Raw genomic sequence first — 21,510 nt, forward strand, 5'->3', positions numbered from 1 at the left:
TTCTGTAAGTTCCAGGGACCAGGCTTATGTGGCAAGCATCTTTATCTTCTGTGCCAACCTGCTGGCTGGAGGAAAAACAGTTCTAAAGTGGAAGAAAATAGCTACAAGTGTTAGCATTTTGAAGTCATAGACTTGGAGGAAGGGCAGGGGATGGATATACTCTAAATACATGGTATTCACATATAAAATTACCAATGAATAAATTAAAATAAAAGAACTTTTACAGTTAAAAAATAATCAGAGATGTCACCAATAAATAACCTAACGATGCAACTCAAAAGTCTCAGAAAAGCAAGAACAACCCAAACATTCTTTAATTCTTCTTTATGGTCAAATAAAACTCCATTGTGCCCTGAATAGCATACATCTTCATCACATTTTCTTTATCCATTCATCTCTATAGATGTCCAGGCTGATTTCAAAACTTGGCAACTGTGACAGTGCTGTAATGAACATAAATGTACAAATAGATCTTTGGAGCATTGACTTATGGTCCTTTAGCCATATATATGATCTTTATAGCTGATAGAGAACTGTTATATAATAATTTCAGTTTAAAATTTTTTCCAAGAATTTTTATTGATTCCCATAGTGGCCAGAGTGGTTTACATTCAAGACTCTACAGAAGACCTATACAGCCAAAGCAATCCTCAACAAAAATAAAATAATGCTGTAGTTAACATCATACCCAATTTCAAGTTATAATACAGAGACATTTGACAAGAATATCATAGTACTGGGGGGGAAAGCAGGTATACAGACCAATAGAATAGACTAGAGGGCCCAGAAATAAGCCACACAGCTAAAGACACCTAAGTGGAGGACAAGGAAGAAAGAGTAATGGACAAGGAGAGTAATGGAGGAAAAAGATAAATACCACATGCATTTTCTCTTGTGTGGATCTAGATCTTATGTATTTGAATGTATGTATGTATATATGTATGTATAAATACATATCTATATATTTGACATAGTTGGAGAAACAAAACTATTATGAAGAATGAAAAGGGCCAGCAGGAGAGGGGAGAGAGAACAGGAGAGGCTAATGGGGTGAATACAATCAAAGTATAATATATATATATATATAAATGAAAATAGTATAATGAACCTCATGATTCTCATGATAACTTTTAAAAATTAGTTCTGAAAAGGAAGAAACTCTAAAGGTTGTACTTGGCAGATGAGGAACAATGATCTGAATTGTAAGGACATCTTTTTCTTAATAGAGACCTCAGTAAACTTACAGAAATGTCAAATGTATTAAAATGTCTAATAGGATTAAAATAAATCATGATAGAATGAAATTCAAATCAAGAATCCCTTGCTTTTTCACAGTAGTATATTTTTCAGATAGAGGTGTAAGATATTAATTATTATAGAATTTAATTATGAATAAATAAATTTTACTATCCTAGTTAATTAATATCTTTAAATTAAAAAATGCATTTTGATCATGTTTAGCCATCTCTCCACTCCTCCCTTCCCTACATACCCAACTTGATGCCTCCTCCTCCTCCTTCCCCCTTTGCCAAAGACAGACCTCACTTGGGTCCCCGATCTGCATGGAATGGGTCTCTTGGTTGCAGGCGAGCGAGGATTTGGCGAATGAGTGACAAACAATCCACATGAGAGAGTGTAAAACTGAATGTATTGATTAAAATGAGCATCATATTTTTAATACAGAACAAACAAGAAAGGCAGGGCAGGATACACCTGTAGTTACAATAACACAAGACAAAGGATTGAATACAACAAAAGGCCAGGGGGTGGGACCAGGCAGCTTGAGGAGGAAGCCAGGTGTCAATTGTTATCCGATTATGCTGTTTCTTTGGGCCTAGCAGAAAAACCTGTTTTGGGGGTTTCTGCTCTAGCAGATCTCATGAATAATGAAATACCACAACCCCCCTATTTCCTAGGCCTTGGTAAATACTTGCATATGAACATAACTTGGATGAAATGAAGATTTCAAAAGTATACTACTCTAAGCTTTGCCCTGAGCTTGGCTCTGTTCTTTGTAATGCTTAATCGGTTTCACCAGTCTTTACTAGAAGTGAATTAGAATGTTAATGAATAGGTAACCTTCTCACTGAATTCTGAGCTCCTGGCTTTAAGGAATTTTTTAGGACTTTGGAACACTGGTGGAAACTTCACCTATGGTAAAAATTCAATCTTTAAAGGCATTAATAATACTGAAAGAAAGCATACACCATACTAACATGCGGATAGGTTTGTGTATATAGATTATTGGAAATGCCAGGACTCCAGGAGGCTGAGTCTCCTTAAGACTTTTTTTTCCCTCAGGACTCGTCCAGGTTTTCAGACCTGTTGTGAGTCACTACTGGGGTGGGCGTGGCACCCCTCCCCCCTCCTGATTTTTCTTATTTTTCTTCCTATCATGCTGTCCAGATACTCTTGAATGTGTGGTCAACCCACCCACTAGGAACTACACCCTTAAGGAAACTAACTTTCTCTCCCAGTAGCTATCAATTGCTGATAGCTCCTTCACTAGGGATGGGATTCAGTGTCCCCTCCCCTCTCCATGCTGGAATTTTGTCGGGCCAGAGCCTGTGCAGGTCTTGTGTATGCTGTCTCAACTGCTGTCAATTCATTTGTGCAACTGTCCTGCTGTATCTAAAAAACACTGCTTCCTTATAGCTGTCTTCTGCCAATGGCATTTATAATCTTTCTGCCCCTTCTGTGATTATCCCTGAAGCATGGGTGGAGGAGGTGTCATATAGGTGTCCCATTTTGGGATGGGTACTCCACAGTCTCTTATTCTTCGCACCTTTACCAGTCCTGGTCTCTGCATTCATTGCCATCTACCGCAATAAGAAGCTTTCCTGATGAGGATCAACGGACACATGCTTGTATTTTTAAAATGAAAATTTCTAGGGACATTAGTAGATAACAAAATGTTTCCCAAGTGCAGAGAAGAAAGGGAACAGAGGAGGTAGGAGGAAAACTGTGCGCAGTGGGAAGTAAGGAGTAGAGAGAGATGAATTGAATGGTAAATCACAAAGATGCTCCAAGTGGAGACAAGGGGTTTTAGTGTCTTATTCCAGTTAGGGAAGAAATGTAATGCCTTCATCTCTTAGTGACAGCAGAGCTGATGAACATAAGGAGACATAAGAGCAGAGAGCAGTTTATTTTGTGCAGCAAGTAAGGGCAGCCCTAGAAGTAATTTTCAAAGCAGTGGATTTTCCTAACAAACAAAGCAAGATGCTTTGACTGGGAAACTCACAGGTGTTTGGATAGGAAAGCTTCATTTACCATGGGGGTGGGTATCCTGAGCCTGCGGGATCTCGTTACTCCATGGGTTCGGGGGGGGGGGGGCCTGAAAATGAACCAGGTGAGAAAGGGGAGTAAAGCCAAGCAAAGAGTTGTCAAGGCTTCGTTTATTGAGGGCTTGAATGTTTGGTTATAAACACGGTGAGGGGGAATAGGGAGGGGTTGAGAAATGGTCAAAAGAAACAGAGTGAAGGACAAATGGGGGGATGCCAGTTGCAGGCTTGAAACTTCTAGTGATTTATCTCAGAGTCCTGACGCTGCTGTTCCGGAATGCTGGGCGGCTTATCTCAGAGTCCCGGATCCTCCTGAACAGCCCAAGCTCACGAGCAGCCTTGTGAGGATGGGGGTCGAGCAGCCTTGAGAAGGAGGAGGTGACTCAGCTCTCAACAAAGGACCATATGATTTTCAGATGGGAGCTGTTAAAGGCCTGGTTTATCTCAGTCTGGTCTCTTACAGGTGGGGATGGGGGTGGGGATACTGGTTTATCTCAGTTCAAGTTTATATGTCACACATTTGACAAATAAGCAAACAAATGGTGTGGCTACAAACTCAGCTGGATGAATTTTGCATTATAATGAGTAAAGGTTATTATGGATCACCTCAAAGAAATATGTAAGTGACTCAGAGCTTTTGGATGATCCTTGGACATTTCTCTGAAAGGCTGCAGGTTCAAGGCAAATCAGAACAGACCACACCCCTAAAGGCACTTTGAGAGCCATTTAAAGGGGCAGCAGACTGCCTATGTGTAGCAAGTTGCTCCTAAAGTGGCCACCTAGAGACTATCTTCATCTTCAGAAGGGAATTGTGTTTGTTAAGTTTTCCTAAAGCTTTGTTACTTTTTTTTTGTTTTTGTTTTCAGTCTCTTCTTCAGATATGAAAGTCTGGAATCTTCTCTGCAGAGTTGGAGGCAAAGAGTTTTATTAGAAATACCCAAAGAGACATGCCATGAAAAGGTAATAAAGATTAGATATAGATGATATGGGTATAGATATATCTTGCCACAAGGGAATGGCTTCCTGCCTTCAGCTCAGATTTCTCTCCTTTAAATGTGACTTTCCAGGCAGTAAGAAAAACCCAGATAGCAAATGCAGTGAAGAGCAGGGAAATTCCAAAGTACTTCCCAGATTAAGCAATAATAGTACACAGTACATGTGCCCATCACCCACTGCTTATAAACCAAAGCCAAAAACATCTGTTGGATGAAGGGAAATTGGGGCAAGAACTCACAGAAGAGGAAGGAAATGAAGCAGAGGTCACACGGGGGTGCTGCTTACTGGTTTGGTCCTCATAGCTTGCTCAGTCTGGTATCATATAAAACCAGGGCCACCTGCTCATGGGTGGCACTGACCATGGTAGGTGTCACCCTCCCACATCAATCATTAATCAAGAAAATGTCCCATAGATTTGCCTACAGGCCCCTCTGATGGAGACATTTTTCTCAATCAAGTTTCTCTTTTGCCAAATGACCCAGGTTTGTGTCAAGTTAACAAAAACACCAACAAGCATATCCTTTAATAGCCAATTTGTAAAAGCTGGAATCTGAACCTGAGGTTAGAGGACCCAAGAGCCAGTGAAATACACAGAAGGAAAAACAGGGAGGGGAAGGGAGGAGGACAAGGGGGAGAAGGAGGAACCTTTCCTGTTTATGCCCTGTAGATCTAAAAAATGCCATTAAAAGCATTATATATAAACAGGCTGGAGACAACTTGAGGACTCCATCAGGGACCCTGAGTCATCTGTATACACAATTTTACTGGCAAGGCAAGGCTTGCTGAAGAGAGATGGATGCTGGCTTTTCCAACTAAACAGAAGTAGGAGGGGAAGTGGCATGTCTACCGAGAAGAAAAACATATCCAAAGAAGTTTCTACGTTATTCACTGGGTGGAGGTGGAGGCCCATAGTAAGACAGGCACAGAGCACATGGGGGAAGAGAAACCAGTTAGGCAGGAAGCCAGCCTCTCCCATATTGGGGAAAAGGGTTGCTAAACTCTGAGACAGACCATTTCGTGCAAAAATCCACCAAAACAAAAGGCAAACAAACTGATGTTTGTTTTCTAGAATGGAAGAGCCAAGAGCATTTCTTGGGATCTCGGCTGCATACGACTGGGGCAGAAATAGTGAAACAGAAATTGATACCACAGAACAAAGGAGGGACATGATGCCTTCTTTGATTTTGATGTTGATTCAGCTTTGCCTGTTTCTTTGGACAAAGACTCTATTTCAAAATCTCGTGCTGAATGACAAAGAGGTAAAATTATCTGGGGAGATGGCTCAGTGGTTAAGAGTGCTTACTGCTTTTTTCAGAGGACCGGAGTTTGGTTCCCAATACCCACAAGGTGGGTCACAACTACCCATAATTCCAGCTTCCAGGGAATGCCATGCCCTCTTCTGACCTCTCTCTGCAGGCACTGGCACTCACACTTGCATGCCTACACAAAGGAATAATTTTAAAACCATCACCAGCAGCAGCAGCAGCAGCAGCAACAACAACAACAACAACAAAACAGGAGTCAAATAAGATAGGAAATTCAAGTGACCCTCTCCCATATGTGAATTCCTCCCATGAGGCCATCTATGTGACATCTACATACTGTTAGGTTGCATGCACTCTAACCAGAATCCTCACTGGAATCAACCCCCACCTTCGCCAGCTACAGAGAGCTGCTATGGCCTTGGCATTCTCCCAGAGAGTTGAGTCCTCTCCCTCCCTGTTGTTGCCAAGAGCCATCCCAGCTACCCCTGATGCCCAGGCCTAAGAGAGTCTTGAGTTACATGTACAGACTTCCTTGTGGCTTGGAGGCTAGGTCACATGGTATGACACTAAATCGCCACCCCTGAAAGCCTCCAAGTACAAGAAACTCCCTTTGTCCTCTGGAACAGAAATGTTTGCCTTTTCCTTCCAGGCCCCTTCATGCAATTATGAGATAATGTTATAAGTCTCCTAATGGCTGGAACTAAAAGGAGTTGAAGGTTATTTTTCCTTCCAATTCCCCATCATTCTGTATATTGCAGCTATCTCTCCTAATGCCCTTCCACTTGAAGGCCTCACCATGGATGTCTAAGGCTATAATGCTATGACTCTCCTAATCGAGAGCCTTTGAACGGTAACTTGCCTCACCTTCCTTTCTATGAACCTACAGATTTCTTCATATCTTTAACAGATGCTAGCATCAAAACATCCTGGGGTATGAACTCTCAGTACACCACATCTCCTGCCCCTAACAACTTCATGATTTCAAAGAGCAAGGTGTGGTTTCTACTAAGTTTTTTCTCTCCCTGACTGGAGTTTCTCCCTCCTCTTCCTCATCATGTACAGAGTCACCCCAGGTAGCACATATACAAAACTGAAGACTGGGTCACTCTTATGGGGCTGTCCTGTGGTGCACTAGAGTCACCAACTGTGAGTGGGAACAGAAATGGCAGTATCTCAAGTGGGAGAGGAAAAGTCCTGCTCCAGAGGAGAGAGAATGCTCAGGTGAATGGGAAACCCAACAGTCCCTCCAGTGTGACAGTGTCATGACAGTTACAGAAAAAATTTCTCTGAATAGGAACATTTCATTCTGGAGGGTAGCTCATTAAGACCAAAAATGCCCTAAAGGAAGGCTTGCTAAGAATAGAAAAAATAAACAACTCAAAAGTCTCAGGGAGTTCCAGAAACTTACAAGGCCCCACTCTCCCTAAAATTATATGAGCAGGGAAGATTACAGAGGAGGCTTAGGTCAGCCAAACTGCCTAGAGAAAATTCTCCACTCATCAAACAGCCTGTAAGTCATGTAGATAACTCCATAATCCCAGGTCTTACAAATTGTCACTTATGTTAGGGTTTTAGATGATCGTGGTGCCTTTGAGCCATCTATGTTCCTGTAAGTATCCCCTAACACACACTCCTATAAGCAACCTCAGTAAAGTCATTGGGCCATGGAAATTGGGACTTTAGTGGTATTCTTATTTTGGTCTGTTGTTACTTCCCTATCTGTGCTGAGAAGATATACACTTATGTCTCCTCAGGAATAGTACCAGGATAGATAGGCTTGCTGCCTGAGACATCATCAGTTCCTTTTTCTAACATACTCCCTTCCTCTTTTTGACTTAATAAAAATATGCCTGGGATTGAGTCACCAACAATTTTCTTTTGGGGCTTTTTTGCTCAAAAATGGCTGCCTTTCCCCTGTATCGCCAAACATGGTCACATTCTGAGCCACTGGGGATTTCACATTCAACATAAATTTTTGAGGGGGACATAGTAATCTTAACACATAATGCCTATGACCTCCAACTCCACCACAGAAGTTGATGAGACTGTGCCCTCTCTTGGCCTCTGAGGCATCCAGGACTGCCCCTGCTAAACTGTGGGTTGGAATCTTTGCAGGTGGAACTCAGGGCATCTATGAAAGACAACTAAGAAGTACTCCTGCCTAAGGAAGCCATAGTTTCTTGAGATTTAGCTAATGACCAGGCAACAATGCCAGAGCACACTGAGGCAGGAGAATGCTCATCACTTTGCACCGCACCAACTAGTTGAGCACCAATAGCAATCAGAGCCTCTCTCCTGAACATTATCTTTATAACTTCCTTGTGTTCCTCACCTCTGACAGAAACTTGACAAACACTTCACACTACTTTCTTACCTGGCACTTCACACTCTTTGTGGCGTGATGCCTCACCTTCTAAACAAATTATATGTCTTTAATTCCATGAGACCCAAACCCACAGGCCTGCCTATGGCAGGTGACACCTGAGCACGCAGTGGACTGGGTTCAGGGAGAATCAACTTGACACTATGTAAGATCACCTGAAAGAAGGGCTTCTCAATAAACATGTATGTGTGGTGAGAGTGGGAGTAATTTGATTATGTTAATTGGGGGGGTAAAGACCCATCCACTATGGGAGCCACCATCCCCTAGGCATGGAATCCTGGACTAAGAGAAGAGAAAGAGAGACAAGCACTAGTATGTGCACATTTACTATTATCTGCTTCTGATTGTGGATGTGATATGACCAGCTGATCTAGGCTCCTGCTGCTTTGACACCCCCAAACGACGTATAGCATAATAAGATAAACCCTTTCTCCCACAAGTTGTTTTTGCCAGAGTATTCATCAGGCTCCACCACCACCACTCTTCTGCTCACACGACAACTTGAGGAACGGCCTTTCCTGACTTATTTTCTGTCTCAATGCAGAGCCCACACCTTGCTGTGAGAGGGTATTATTTTCTGGTTGTTTCTGCTTTATCAGCATTGGAGAAAATGACATAATATCTGTTCATGGAAGAAAGGACATTGGCGTGAGGACAGTGGGGAGAGAGGAAGAGAAAGAGGGCTGAAAGAGTGGCTACATCAGAAGCAGGTGTGTGCTGCGGGGCCAGAAGAGGCCCTGGGAACAGTCGTGTCCTTTTGGATTACTCTGGACAGGGACACATGTGGGTTTGGGCGGATCACAGGATAACAGGGATCTTCTCTTTGATTGGGGAGGCAGGTGCTGAATCCCCACCAAGAAGCTTCTTCTCTGTCTCTTCTTCCATCTGAAAAGATAATAGGAGGAGGAGATTAATGAATGGAAGGTAAAGAAACCCGAGGAGGTTTCCACACTTGAAACCAGCAGAAGATGGGACCAACAGGGAATGACTACAAGGAGGGGATCTCCAGCAGAAAAGGTGAGGGGCAGAGTAGGAGAAGTGAGGCACAGACTTTGGCAAAGTGGGGAATGAGTGTGAAGGCAGTCACAGAAAGGCACGAGGTAGCAGAAGCCATCTGGGACACGAGATGGGTTCACACTCCTCAGACAGTGAGGGATGAAGGAAGATCGGGGACTTCCAAACCCATGTGTTCCCCTCCCCTTTCCGCTGTGGAGACCCATGCTGCCCTGCAAGCCTTTCCGGAACGCTCACCAGGGCCTCGGAGCTCCAGCCACACACACTTCGGAGACTTAGTCCCAGGGAAGCCACGGACACAACAATCTCCAGGATACAGACCACCGTGAGCATGATGCAGAATGCTAGGAACAAGTTCTAGAGGCAAAGGAAGAACAGACTCAGTCAAGTGTCGGTTTCCCTGATTCACATCGCCACCTTTCCAAAGCCACACACAGTCCAGACACTTTCCAGGAAGGCAGGTGGCATCCTCTAGTGACAAGGTGGCCACCATTTCTAATCCACTTGCTTGACTGGTGGAAATGACACCATGCCATCGACGGGCAGCCCTTCACTGGTCTGGCAACTTCAATTCCTGCCTCTTGACAAGCTCCCGGGACCTAATTGCTATACTGGGAAGTCAGAGGCACATGAAGAAGCTGCTGCAGCCTCTCAGGATGACAGCCCAGCTGAGTTCCCAGCCAAGAGCCACATTACCTGCCTGTCACATGCCCAGCCCCAGTGAGCTCTTGGATGACCACACCCACTACCTCTGTAGGAAAACCCAGGTGTGAACTGTCTCGACCCTGCCACCCCAGAGAACCATGGAAACTATGAACAAAGAGGCATTTAAATCTATCTTCTCTCTCTCTCTCTCTCTCTCTCTCTCTCTCTCTCTCTCTCTCTCTCTCTCTGTGTGTGTGTGTGTGTGTGAGAGAGAGAGAGAGAGACCTTACGCATCCATAAGTAAATAAGCAGAATAGCCATTCAATAATAAAAAGGACAGAGTGGTGGCCTACAGCCTGTTCCCACCCCCACCTTTAATTCAGGGATCTTCATGTACAAAAGTCTGAGAATCGCCCCAGTTTCAATGACAGCTTTCTAACCAAAGGCCTTGGGGTGAAGGCCAAGTTCACAGAGCTTGTTCATTCCTGCCCTCCAGGGCTCCAGCCCTTGAGAGCGAGGGTGGTGTGGGTTCCGTTCTCACCATCATCATGTTCAGGTACTCTCTGCACCTCTCTGTCTTCCAGTCTGAGTTGTCAGAGAATCGCCCTGGCCCATACCCAGGGTCCACGCTTGATTGCAAGGAGTCGCATGTGGAACTGATGCCCTCGTAGTAGATAACACTGGTTTGCCTGATTAAGCTGTTCACACCCAGAACGGTAGCAGCTGCAGCTGTAGCAATGCAAGCCAGGAGGAGCAGACGTGATATGTGGCCCTGGAAGAGAGAGGTCCAGATGCAGGGTCTGCTCCTCAACGGCAGAGTCACAGAATCACAGTCTCAAACCCACCCAGCTTCCCCCCGCTGCTGTGTCAGGAAGCCCCTGCTAACCCCCAACCCAGGAAAGACCCATTTTATCGCTAACTAAAGGACAAGAGGTAGAGAAGTGCAGGAAGAGTAGCCATTTTGGAGGGTAGAGATGGACAGGGTTGATAGAGGAAGCTGAGACTCACGGACAGTTTTCCCTGCCTCTTCTCATGGACCACAGTACCGACTCCAGCTACAATTGCCTGGAAAGAGAAGACACCAGAAATAAAAATGGCCTCCAGTTTCCTTTTTGGGATAGGGTTCCCACCACACTTCCGCCAACAGCTCCAGGAACAGCCCAACTCAAGCAGGGCTCCAAAGACAAGCAGCATGCCAGCGGACACTTGTCACCTGTCAACCTTGCCCAGGGAAAAAAAAAAAAGTGCTTCAGAAGGTCCTCCCCAGCCCCCAGGCAGCCATTTCCTTTGGGCCACACTGAGCTCCTTGCTAGTTTGTTACTCACCACAGACCCTGACCAGAAGGCACAGCCAGAGGCACACAGCTCAGTCCAAGGCCCGAAGTAAAGACACACTCCGAGAGCACAGCTCACAAGCCCCAGCAATATCTGGGTCACCTGCAGACAGGAGGGGGAAAAAAATCAACTCCCTTCCCATCACAGGGATAACTACACAGCTCCAGCCCAGGGGCTGGGCTTCAGCTTTCCCTCTGCTTTGGCCTCCTCAGAGCTCTGACTCTGGAAGGGTCTCTCCTAGCACCCACTGAGTCGCACTGGTCTGCGTTGCTCTCCATCTGTCTGCCTTTCATTACCTTTCCCTAATGTCATCACTTTCTGCCAGTTCTTACCCTTCCCATCTCCTTCTCCCTCAGCAATATCGTCCCATCAAATCTAGCACCTCCTTCAGCATCCAACCCCAGCCTAACTCCTCAAATCCAAACACAATGGTGAGAGCTCTGTGTAGACAGGACAGTGCTGAGGGGTGTGTGTGTGGGGGGGTGAACATGAGCCCTTGGATTCCATCCAGATAAGCCTTGATGAGGTTATCCATGCCTGTAAGCCCAGCATTGGGAAAGAGGAGGTGGGGAACTCAGAAGTCCAAGGCCATCCTGGATATATGACTAATTTGAGGTCAGCATAGACTACATAAGGTTTTATGAGATGGGGGGAAAAGATGTGCCACAGATAGCCCTTTTAGGAAAAGGTGTGGCTGCAGATAGCCTACTGTGAGGGACATGCCCCAGTCTTTCGAGGTCAAGGCGGGCTCTTTAAGGAATCGTCCAGGCAGTCATTAAGCAAGGTGGCACTTAAAGCCATTTCCTTGAACCACGAAGTTTCCCATCAGGCTCTCCTACCATGTGATGCTCCCCACTGCTCAAGCCCATCCCGATCTTCTCATCTCATTGGCGCATCCCCAACAAACCACAGACAGCCCTAACTCTGATGTGTGTTCTCCTAGGAAGCCCAACGGTCACTGACACCTGTGTCCCATCTGCATGCCCATCCGGCACCTCGGATTCATCCATCAGATTGTACCGAACCCTACACCCCAAGGATGGCCTCTCCTGTCTTCCAGAGCTCTCCTCATCTCTAAACTTCTGCATGTCTCTGGCCTTGTTTCTTCCTTATTAAACTCATCCCATCCTAAGTTGGGGGGGGCATTAGAAAATGTGGATTCCTGTTTCCCTCTGACACACAAGCACTGAGCCTGGATCTTCTTACCTGGGTTCCTCCTGGCTTTGAGGCAACCTGAGCCCAGTTTGTGCTCAGAACTCATGCACAGAAGCTGGTTCTGAGCTCCTCCCCCTGTCACTCTTGGCCTCTGGCAAAATCAGTGGTGAGCCCCTTTCCCTCCTGCACTGGCTGCCCTGTTCCTTGCTGTCCTTTACCTTGGAAGCTCTTTCCCTTCCGTATCCTGCTGCTCCCTGTCTAAGCCCGTTCCCATTAGCTCAGGGTCTTGATCACACCGGGTTCTCAGGTGAGATGCCCCATGCTTATGTCACTGGATCTACTTTTAACTCTAGTCATGCTGAGGACTTCCAGGTTCAGGGGTCTGCTCTGCCTATTCTTGAAGGTTTTGGTTAGTGTTATCTTGCGTCTGCAGCCTTTGGCCCCCATGAACTAACTCAAGGGAAGACTGATCTCACAGCCCTGAAACTCTTCTCTTGTCACCCACTCTCTGTCGGACACAGCCCCCTCTGCGCCAGAGATAGTTATGTCTTCCCATCCGAATCCCTGCAGAGAAAATTCCAAATCCTTGCCCCAAAGGCCAGGGCAGGGGAGCCATGAGCTTGTGTGCTTTCCTGGGAATTCAGCACGCTTTCCTTTGCACCCTATCTGAGAGGGGAGTCCCCCACCCTCTGTGCCACCTCAGGAACTCTCACCCCTAGAGATAGCTGCCCATAGTGGATTCTGGCCTGAGGCCAGGAGAGAAACTTCTTCAGGGAGCCCACAGCTCCCAGCAGCTGTTCCAAAGCAGATTTTTGGTGGATGTGGATGCTGATGTGAGAGGACTGGGGATGTGTGGCAGCCACTTTGATTCCATTCACAGTCACTGTGCTCTGAGCCATCTTTCCTGCTGGGGAAAACAACAGGGATAGATGAAGTGCACGGGTTAGGAAAGGTAAAGTGGAGTAAGGAGTGGCCCAGGGGCTCAAGGTGAAGAGGATCGTCCAAGCTGTACCCTGCTCACAGTGGCCCTGATTCAAATCACTTGTAGAGCCTTTCAGCAGGCACGGCCCTGGGCCCCCTCCCCAAAGGACTAATGGGATGCTAATGTTTGAATGTCCGGAGCTCCTAGGTGGTGCTCCCCACAGGCTCACGCAGCTTGCTTGGTTGTAGGTACTTTTGGTGGGGGTGGATTGTGGAGACTTAGGAAGTGGGGACGGGATGGAGGATGTAGGTCAATAGGGTATGCCTTGGAAGAGCATCTTATCCCCCCATATTCATTCCTCCCCTCTCTCTCCCCTCTTCCCTCTGTCTTTCTTTCCTGACCACCTTGAGGCAAGTGGCTTCTAGGACACATTCCCTCTGCCTTTGTATTTGCCTTGCCTGGGGGCCAGAGCAATGGCCTGACCTCAGCTCAAAACGCCAAAAAACAGCAATCCATGCCAACAAACCTATATACATCTACCCTCCTTCAAGTTGCTTTATTCACAGTAACATAAGGCCGCCTAACATAGCTTGGCTTGGGTCTCACTCAATGGGATGAAAAGGAATCTGAGTTTACACAGACACACACATACCACCACCACCACCACCACCACCACCATACGTTTACTAGTTAAAAAGTTGAAAAGAGGGCCAAGGAGATGGCTCAGTGGATAAAATAGCTATAGGGGTTCAATGATGGCCTCCTGGGATCCCAGCACGTGGGAGGTAGAGACAGGATCCCGAGGGCAAACTGGCCAGCTAAGCCCTGCATTTAGCTGAGAGAACCCACCTCAATTAAATAGATATTAATCAAGGAAAACATGAAGTGTCAACTTTGGGCTTCCATAGGCATGCTCACACACATATGTGTGCACCTACACATACACATGTGCCCAGATACATATCAACATACATGCACATAGACTATACAAATATACACAAAAGATAAAAGAGAGTACAACTTAAACCCCTCCTTTGTACCTTCTCCCAGTTGCCTCATTGCTTTTCATATGGGAACTAACATGACCAGTTTCCTGCAGAGCCTCCAGTGGCATGTTCTGTACACAAGAGTATGTAAACATATTCCTTCTCTCCCTGCCTCACAAGTGGCCACCTATCATACATGGTCCTGTACAACAAGGGATCGGTGTGCCCATATATTTTAGAGCCATCCTACACCAGTCTATCCAAAGCTTCCATTTATATGACTGCATAGTACCCCTATGTATGTGTGTGTCTGTCATAATACTGAAAGAGCATCCTATTGACAGACACTCAGGTTATTTCCAACCCCTTTGTATCACAACCAGGGTGAGAAGGATGCATTTTAGTGGCTGTAGTCAGTGACACCCTCTACCCCCGAGGATGTGGTAGCAATGACCACATAGGAGTGTCATCCAAGAATGGAGCCGCTCTCCCCTGCCCTCCAAGGAGTGTGCCAGCTACTTCTGCTTTCTTACCTAAGAGATATCACATTCTATTGTAGGTTTTCATTTAATGCAAACACTTGCTCCATTTTCAATGGTTATCTTGAAGTCTGACAAATGTCTATTTTCATCCAAACACAGCTACAATCAAGGCATAGGAATGTGTGTATTGTAAAAAGTTCCCTCCATGTGTGGTGGCGCACACCTTTAATCCCAACACCCTGGAGGCAGAGGCAGGTGGATTTCTGTGAGTTGAAGAATAGCCTGGACTACATAGCAAGTTCTGGGCCAGCCAGGTACACACCATGAAATCCTGTCTGAAAAATAAAAATACCAATTCCCCTGTACTCTCTCCAAGTAAAACCTCTTGCCTGGCTCTCCGGCTTGGTTCTCTCACTGTCTCAGTGGCTGGCGGGCTATTTGCTTTTGAAAGGCATTTTTTAGTTTATGCTTTTGTAAGTTCCTCCTCCTCACAAGACCTGATTTTTTTTTCCATAGAAGTTCTTTTATATTTGAAAATTACGGTTAGCAATATGTACTCCTATTCACATACCCACATGAATAGGCATGTTTAAATTACAAACATGTAGTAATTTAAAAAGAGATGTTGATCTTTGGACTGTATATCATAATTTGGTAGATACAGAGGCAAGGACCCAATGGTGCTGGTCCAGGTAGTCATTTCTGCAAAACAGTTTCTACTGTGGTAAATATTACCTTTCTCCCACGGAATAAAACCACTGCTCTGAGTTTCCGTAGGGCCTCAGGTGGGCCTATGAGGTCTTCACATTCTGCCCGATGACTTCCTCAGCACTGCCTCCACCCTAATCAGCACAGAGCTTAGCACAGCTTCCCGACTGTCTCCTGTTACGGGCTGACAACAGCCAGTTTAGCCCCTCTGATGGCTTGCCTCTTTCCAAAAGAAGTTCTACACAGCGGCTCTCCTGGGCAGTCTGGTTAAGCGTCAGTTCTGACTGGATATAGACGGCCCACTCCAGTCACTTCCTTTTGCATCCCTTGGTGCTCTCCCCCAGGCCACAGAGCACCTTCCACTCACCAGTGCACCTCGGAGTCGAACGCACAGGAGCCTGACAACTCTTCAGGAGGGACGAAGAGAAACACAAATGAAGGCCTCAGGTTCGCGCCTTCCCTTGAGGTTCCAGGAATAAAGTCTCGGTTGTCTGGGTGCTGGCCCCCTCCTACCCCCAGTGCTTTCGCTGCCCTGACCACCCAGAATCCCTTTGCTTCCTCTGCAGAGCAGGAACTAAAGCCCTAGGCACCAAGAAACCGCTCACCACTTCTGGCACCTCTCCAGATGGTGGCTCTCTGATATCCCTCCTCCCGGTACCCAGAAACAGAGAAAAGGAGCACCCCGTGTCGTCCCACAGCTGTCCCACCTCTGCGTGGTCTCAAAGGCCCTGCTCTTAGAACGCAGACGTGAGGCACTGGTAACTATGGAAGGCAAAGCCAGACTCTGACCTCCCCAGCCTCAGCCCTGTTTCCAGAGTCACATCCTCTGTCCACCATGTCCCTCCCTCCCCAGAGTCCTACAGGAAAGCAGAGATAGAAAGGAGAAGCATCCTGGGCCAAGATGGAGCTTGAGGGTAGACTCCTCCAGAGAAGAAGGGACCCTATGCTCCAAAAGGGGGCTACCCCAGGGCTGCGAAGGGTCCTGCCTCACCTGCTGTCCTCGGCGATGGGTGGGGCTGGGACTGAGAGGTCTGGGAGGAGCTGACTTAAAGCTGACCCCAGAGAGAGGAGAGCAAGAAGGGGGTGGAGGGATGGGGGCCTGACTTGGAATCTCTCAGTTTGCCAGTAAGTAGCTGACAGGAAAGGGCCCCACTTGAGGGGGTTCCAGCAGGAGTAGATGATCAGGCCTGCTGTAGCAGGGATGCAGGTGACACAGGGACACTCATGCACCCAAGGTGGCACAGGCCTGTACCTGCTCAGAAAGCTCTACCCCTGACAGGCCTGGGAGAGAGAGCACTGTGCAATCAAAGGATTCCACAGGATCAATCAGTGCCAATCCAGCTCTGTGCCCACCTCGCCCACCTTCCCCAGCTCTCCAGTGCCCAGTGAGGAGCGGCCTGCTGGAAAGTCCCTGAAGCGGCCCTCAGTCCCAGCTGCCTGCCAGGAAGTGTTGAGGTCGCCCATCCGCCCTCCCCTTCTGGCTCCCACCCAAGTTCTTCCTCCTGCCAGGGCTAAAGTTCTCAACTACAGCCAGCGCCTCTGTGTGCGCTTTGGCCTTCCCCGCTGCACACTCCCCTGGTCCCAGAGGAATCAGGTAAGACAGCCCACCATCACTTTAGCGTAGCCCGTTTCCCAGTCCACCCAGATCCTTCCAGTCTGGCTCCCTGAGCGCTTGCTAGGGGAATGGACACACTGGGGTGTGCCTCCAGGAACAGGTACGGCCTCCATCTCTACCGCTCAATTCTGTGGGGACAGGGTCAGTCAGTGCTTGTTGTTTATCCAAGGAGATGGTGGCCTCCGGGTGAGGTCGTCCCTGGGACCCTGGCAGGGGAGAGATAATTGCTACAGAAGCTTATGGGGCTGTTACAGGGGGACACTGTTTAAGGGGCTTGGCCTCTGACCTAAATTCAGAAAACTCTGTGGAGAACAGATCCAGTCAGGGGTGGAGAGATAGGTCGTGTGGTTTCTGCTTGATCCAAACATCAGGCCCCTGAAGACCATGGCAGTGGGGCACCAAGCAAATGTGGGGTGAAGAGGGCGCTCCAGCATCCGGCTTCCCTGACAGACAACCCTCCAAAAGAGCTGAGGATACAGCTCCACAGCCAGGGGCAGCCATTCTGTGTCTCTGTTAGCCCCCAACTCCAAGACGCTTCTGAAACATCTGCTAAATACTTCTTCCTGCTGTTCCTTTTCTCCCTCACAGATGATGTCCGCAGACATGGAGACTGCAGACGTCGGCAAGGTGGACCCTGAGACCCCACAACCCACCCACATTGATGTGCACATCCACCAGGAGTCTGCTCTGGCCAAACTCCTGCTGGCCGGATGCTCACTACTAAGGATTCCAGCATCTGCTTCCACCCAGAGCCAGGGCTGCAGCAGGGTGCTGGTGGCCTCCTGGGTGAGAGAAGTTACATGCTTGATGGGCCTGGGGAGGGACCCTCACTCAGGCCATATTTTCCTCTGGCCTCTTCTATGCCTAAGACATTGAGTTGATTTTGCCTTCTTGTTAAATATCAGTCCACGCTGTGTGTACACAGTTGCAGCTCAGAGGCAGCCCTGCTGCTGGAGAGCTGTGTTTCAAGTCCTCTCTCTTCCAGGTGGTGCAGACTGTGCTGGGGGCTCTGAGTGTGGTTCTGGGTGGAACCCTCTACATCGGCCATTATTTAGCCATGTATACTGAAGGCGCCCCCTTCTGGACTGGGATCACGGTGAGTGTGGCATCATGAAGGTCCGAGGCTGTCCAGAGAGCACAGGGATGGCGCTCCCTTTGCTTCCCTTCCACCACCACCATTGACATGGCATCCCAGAGTGCGTAGCCAAGCAAGACCTGAATGAAGTAAGCCAGTTTGGCGCTTATGTACGTGACAAGTGATGAAATGGTCGCCTGCGCAGCCGCCGGTCAGCTCTCTCTCTTGTCCCATGCTTCTCCCAGCAGGCTGACAGACGCTCCTTGCCATCAGTAGTCATCAACAGTTAAGGTTCTCAGGGCTTACCTACCTCTAACGCTTGCCTCGAGACAGGGGAAGTGGAGCACATCAGGCAGGAAGCATTGTCTTCTGGCTCTCTTACTTCCTTAGGGACCCAGGGATGAATCTCGTCAGAAGACAGCAGGTTAGGTTGAGCTGGTTAGGTTGAGCTGGTTAGGTTGTGGGTACAGAGAACTTTCTGATAGACCCCCACTTTCAGAACAACAAAACATATGTATTTATTGAGGGGAGAGATTAAAGTAACCACGCTAATCCATCCAATGGCACAACTATATGGACTGGTTATAGAATAATCAAATAGGATCTGGACCCATCTGCCCACCAAACTGCGTCAGACTTCCTGTTCTTCTATCCTGGTTAGGTGGACCCAACAGCTGCTAAAACAAGTGTCTGGACCCGAGGCTGCCTAAAGTCACGCTCTGCAGTCACAGCTTTTCCAAGAACAAGGGACTCTGACCCACAAGATCCCTGGTCCCTGGAGCATTCGGGAAGAATTTAGTGTGACTTTAAAAGAAGGCTGTTGGGATGGATAGAAAGGTTCCCACCTGGCTTAACCGTGTGCACTTAGGTGTCAATAAAACAGTGCCCTACAGCCTCACAACCATGTTTCAGGCTCACTGTCCCACACAGTTACTCCACCATAGACATCAGAACGTAGCAGAACATCTGAGATGCAGGGGAAATGCTCTAGGCCATGTGGCTAGCACTACCGATGGTACGCACAGAGGAAATGAGGCGGGGGAATCAATGGACACTTGTTCTATACTGATTCTTTTGGTTCAATCTCTCCTCAGGCTATGCTAGCTGGAGCTGTTGCCTTCCTTCACAAGAAACGGGGTGGTACCTGCTGGGTAAGTTTAGGACCAAGCAGGACCCAGGCACTGCCTCAAGGCTATGCTAGACCTCCTACCCCCATCACACACAGGCTGGCTAAAACTGAATCTTTGAGGTATCTTGCTGTCTTCTGCTCTATGTAGGCCCTGATGAGGGTCCTTCTTGCGCTGGCAAGTTTCTGCACGGCTGTGGCTGCCATCGTTATTGGGTCTCGTGAGTTCAATTTTTACTGGTACTTTCTTGGAGATGATGTCTGTCAAAGAGACACTTCATACAGATGGCCCACCGTGCCTAGCACCACTCCAGTTCCCGAAGAAGCTGATAGGATAGCCTTGTGCATATACTACACAAGTATGCTAAAGGTAAGCAGCCATGGAGACGAGCAAGTGCAGATAGTGGCAGAGAGACTAAGATGGCCAGTGGGAGAAGGCAGTCCATCAGCAGTAGGTCCCCTTCCTCCTAGTCTTGGTGATTGTTTCTAAAGATGCAGGAGTGAGTAAACAAATCAGAAACCGTTCCCACAGCTGCGGGAATCACATCCTGTTAGGCAAGAAACACTATGAGCCACAGACCATGCACGGCCCAGGGTTGCAAACATGACAAGGGTTTCCAACACGGTCAATGTGTGTCCTTCCTGAAGCAATCACTCAGCTCAGGCTGCTGAGGAGAGTGGAAAAGGTTTCTAGTGAGTCCTATCCTCTATATCCATGACCCCTCCCCATTCTAGAAGCTGTTGACTTGGAGGTGACGGTTAGAAAGTGACCCTGATCAGGAGAGAGAATGGAGAGGGGTGGGAGTGGGGCTGTCACTCCAGCACGCTTGTCTTTTGCCCTGTGTTCTCAGACCCTGCTCATGAGCCTCCAGGCTATGCTACTGGGAGTCTGGGTGCTGCTGCTCCTGGCTTCTCTCACCCCTGTATGTATCTACCTCTGGAAAAGGTTCTTCACAAAGGCGGTGAGTCCCTTCGTTGGTATGTCTGGGGTAGTGGCGCTGTACACATGAGACATGATGCTTAAGGAAAAAGGGAGTTCATTATGGGAGTCCCAGAAAGAATCATGTCTTTGTGTCCTGTCCAATACAGTCCCTGTTTCCAACCAATGCTCCTATCCAAAGAAGCCAGAGAAGGCTACATCCAGCCGAGACCGGTGGCGCTTTTAGTCACAGGTCCTATGTTGCTGAGACTGGTTCTAGCTGGCTCCAGAATTACCTCACCTAGGGCACAGAACCTCGTTTTCCTTTCTCTTCCTGTCACTAACGTCTCGCCTTGGCCTCTTCCTTAGGAAACGGAGGAGAAGAAACTGCTGGGTGCAGCTGTCATCTAACCCTTTCCTCTTGCTCTGGGCGTCCCTCCTTCTGAAGCCTGAAAGAAGAAGAGTCAGGCAGGAGTAAGAAGACCCTCCCCCACTAGCAGGGCCATGGCCACTGCCTGGCTCCGCCCAGCACCACAGCAGCTCTCAGCAGCACTTGCTTGTCTCTTCATCCTTCACCATCCTGCATCCCTTCCCGGGCAGCGTCTTGATAATAAACTCACTCTGTTATTGCTGGCAGGTCCTTGCTTTGTCACTCTGGGGAGTTCTCACTATCTGGGAGGCAGGGCAGTCTGAGGGCAGCCTCTGATGCTTTCCCATAGCTCCAACCTCCTACCCAGCTCTAGAATCAGGCAACCTGCAAACAGCTGACCTGACCGGGTGTGCAGGGTGAGGGGGAAAGGGACTGTCCCCTGAATTCTGGTTTAAGAAGATGGATGTCTGGTAGTTGGATGAATAGGTTTTTATTTTCACGTTGAGCAAAATCAAGACATGACACCAAGACACAATCATTTCAGAAGTCTTACTGATTTATTTTGGGGTTGTTGAGGATGCAGACTTGCTATGTAGCACCATCTAAGCCTGAACTCACGATCCTTCTGTCTCAGCCTCCTGAGTATTGGGAATACAGATGGGTCTCACCATCTAGGTTCTGAAAACCTATCCCCCCCCCAAGTTAGCTAGCCAATATATTGTGAGAAAAACCCCAGTTTAATTGTCTTGTAAAAATATATAAAACTTTAGTACAACATATGATTTGTATATTTAAAAATCTCCAATATTTATACTATCAAGAATGTAAGAACAACCTTAAAGGCCATATGGAAGCAGGAGGATGACTCCAGAGAGTCTGGCGGCAGCTTATATCAGGGTTCCATGAGAACCTGCACAACAGGATTCCTCCTGAAGGGTCCAGAGGGCTCAGCATGTGTCTGTATTCATGGATAACCTATAACATCAAAAAGATACACCTCAGAATTGAGAGGCAGAAAGACATCCTAGGTGGGCTCTAGGGAAGCACAGTGTGACACAGTGTGACTTCTTGTATTCCCATCTGGTGAGATAGTGAGAGACTACACAGGCTTCTACCAGAGGAACCCTTGTAAAATTCTGAGACTGGGACTTAACTGAAGGCTAACACAGGGATTCTCTCTCTCTCTCTCTCTCTCTCTCTCTCTCTCTCTCTCTGTGTGTGTGTGTGTGTGTGT

The 21,510-nt window shown here is 47.7% G+C and overlaps 2 protein-coding genes across 12 annotated transcripts; one reads left to right on the forward strand and one right to left on the reverse strand.

Annotated features, from left to right (window-relative positions):
• Positions 1–8,493: 8,493 nt before the first annotated feature.
• On the reverse strand, positions 8,494–16,546 carry Tmem176b (transmembrane protein 176B). 10 transcript variants are annotated; one of them, XM_021190781.2, is made up of 8 exons: positions 16,163–16,300; positions 15,539–15,631; positions 12,787–12,977; positions 10,910–11,020; positions 10,593–10,649; positions 10,126–10,356; positions 9,177–9,296; positions 8,494–8,810 (listed from the first exon to the last, which is right to left on the reverse strand). In XM_021190781.2, exons 3-8 carry the CDS (start codon positions 12,970–12,972, stop codon positions 8,724–8,726), a joined length of 792 nt encoding a protein of 263 aa, XP_021046440.1. In that variant the 5' UTR covers positions 12,973–12,977; positions 15,539–15,631; positions 16,163–16,300; the 3' UTR covers positions 8,494–8,723. The 10 variants fall into 10 exon arrangements, with proteins under 10 accessions (XP_021046440.1, XP_021046439.1, XP_029390929.1 ...); XM_021190780.2 differs by having other exon boundaries at positions 12,787–12,980; XM_029535069.1 differs by having other exon boundaries at positions 15,539–15,578; positions 16,163–16,292.
• Positions 16,547–16,657: 111 nt separating this feature from the next.
• Tmem176a (transmembrane protein 176A) lies at positions 16,658–20,559 on the forward strand. 2 transcript variants are annotated; one of them, XM_021191130.2, is made up of 7 exons: positions 16,658–16,765; positions 17,375–17,572; positions 17,772–17,882; positions 18,956–19,012; positions 19,139–19,357; positions 19,839–19,949; positions 20,276–20,538. In XM_021191130.2, exons 2-7 carry the CDS (start codon positions 17,375–17,377, stop codon positions 20,315–20,317), a joined length of 738 nt encoding a protein of 245 aa, XP_021046789.1. In that variant the 5' UTR covers positions 16,658–16,765; the 3' UTR covers positions 20,318–20,538. The 2 variants fall into 2 exon arrangements, with proteins under 2 accessions (XP_021046789.1, XP_021046790.1); XM_021191131.2 differs by lacking the exon at positions 16,658–16,765 and adding an exon at positions 16,790–16,886 and having other exon boundaries at positions 20,276–20,559.
• The last annotated feature ends 951 nt before the right edge of the window (positions 20,560–21,510 follow it).

Source organism: Mus pahari, chromosome 2, assembly GCF_900095145.1.
Source record: "Mus pahari chromosome 2, PAHARI_EIJ_v1.1, whole genome shotgun sequence".
Lineage (NCBI taxonomy): Eukaryota > Metazoa > Chordata > Mammalia > Rodentia > Muridae > Mus > Mus pahari.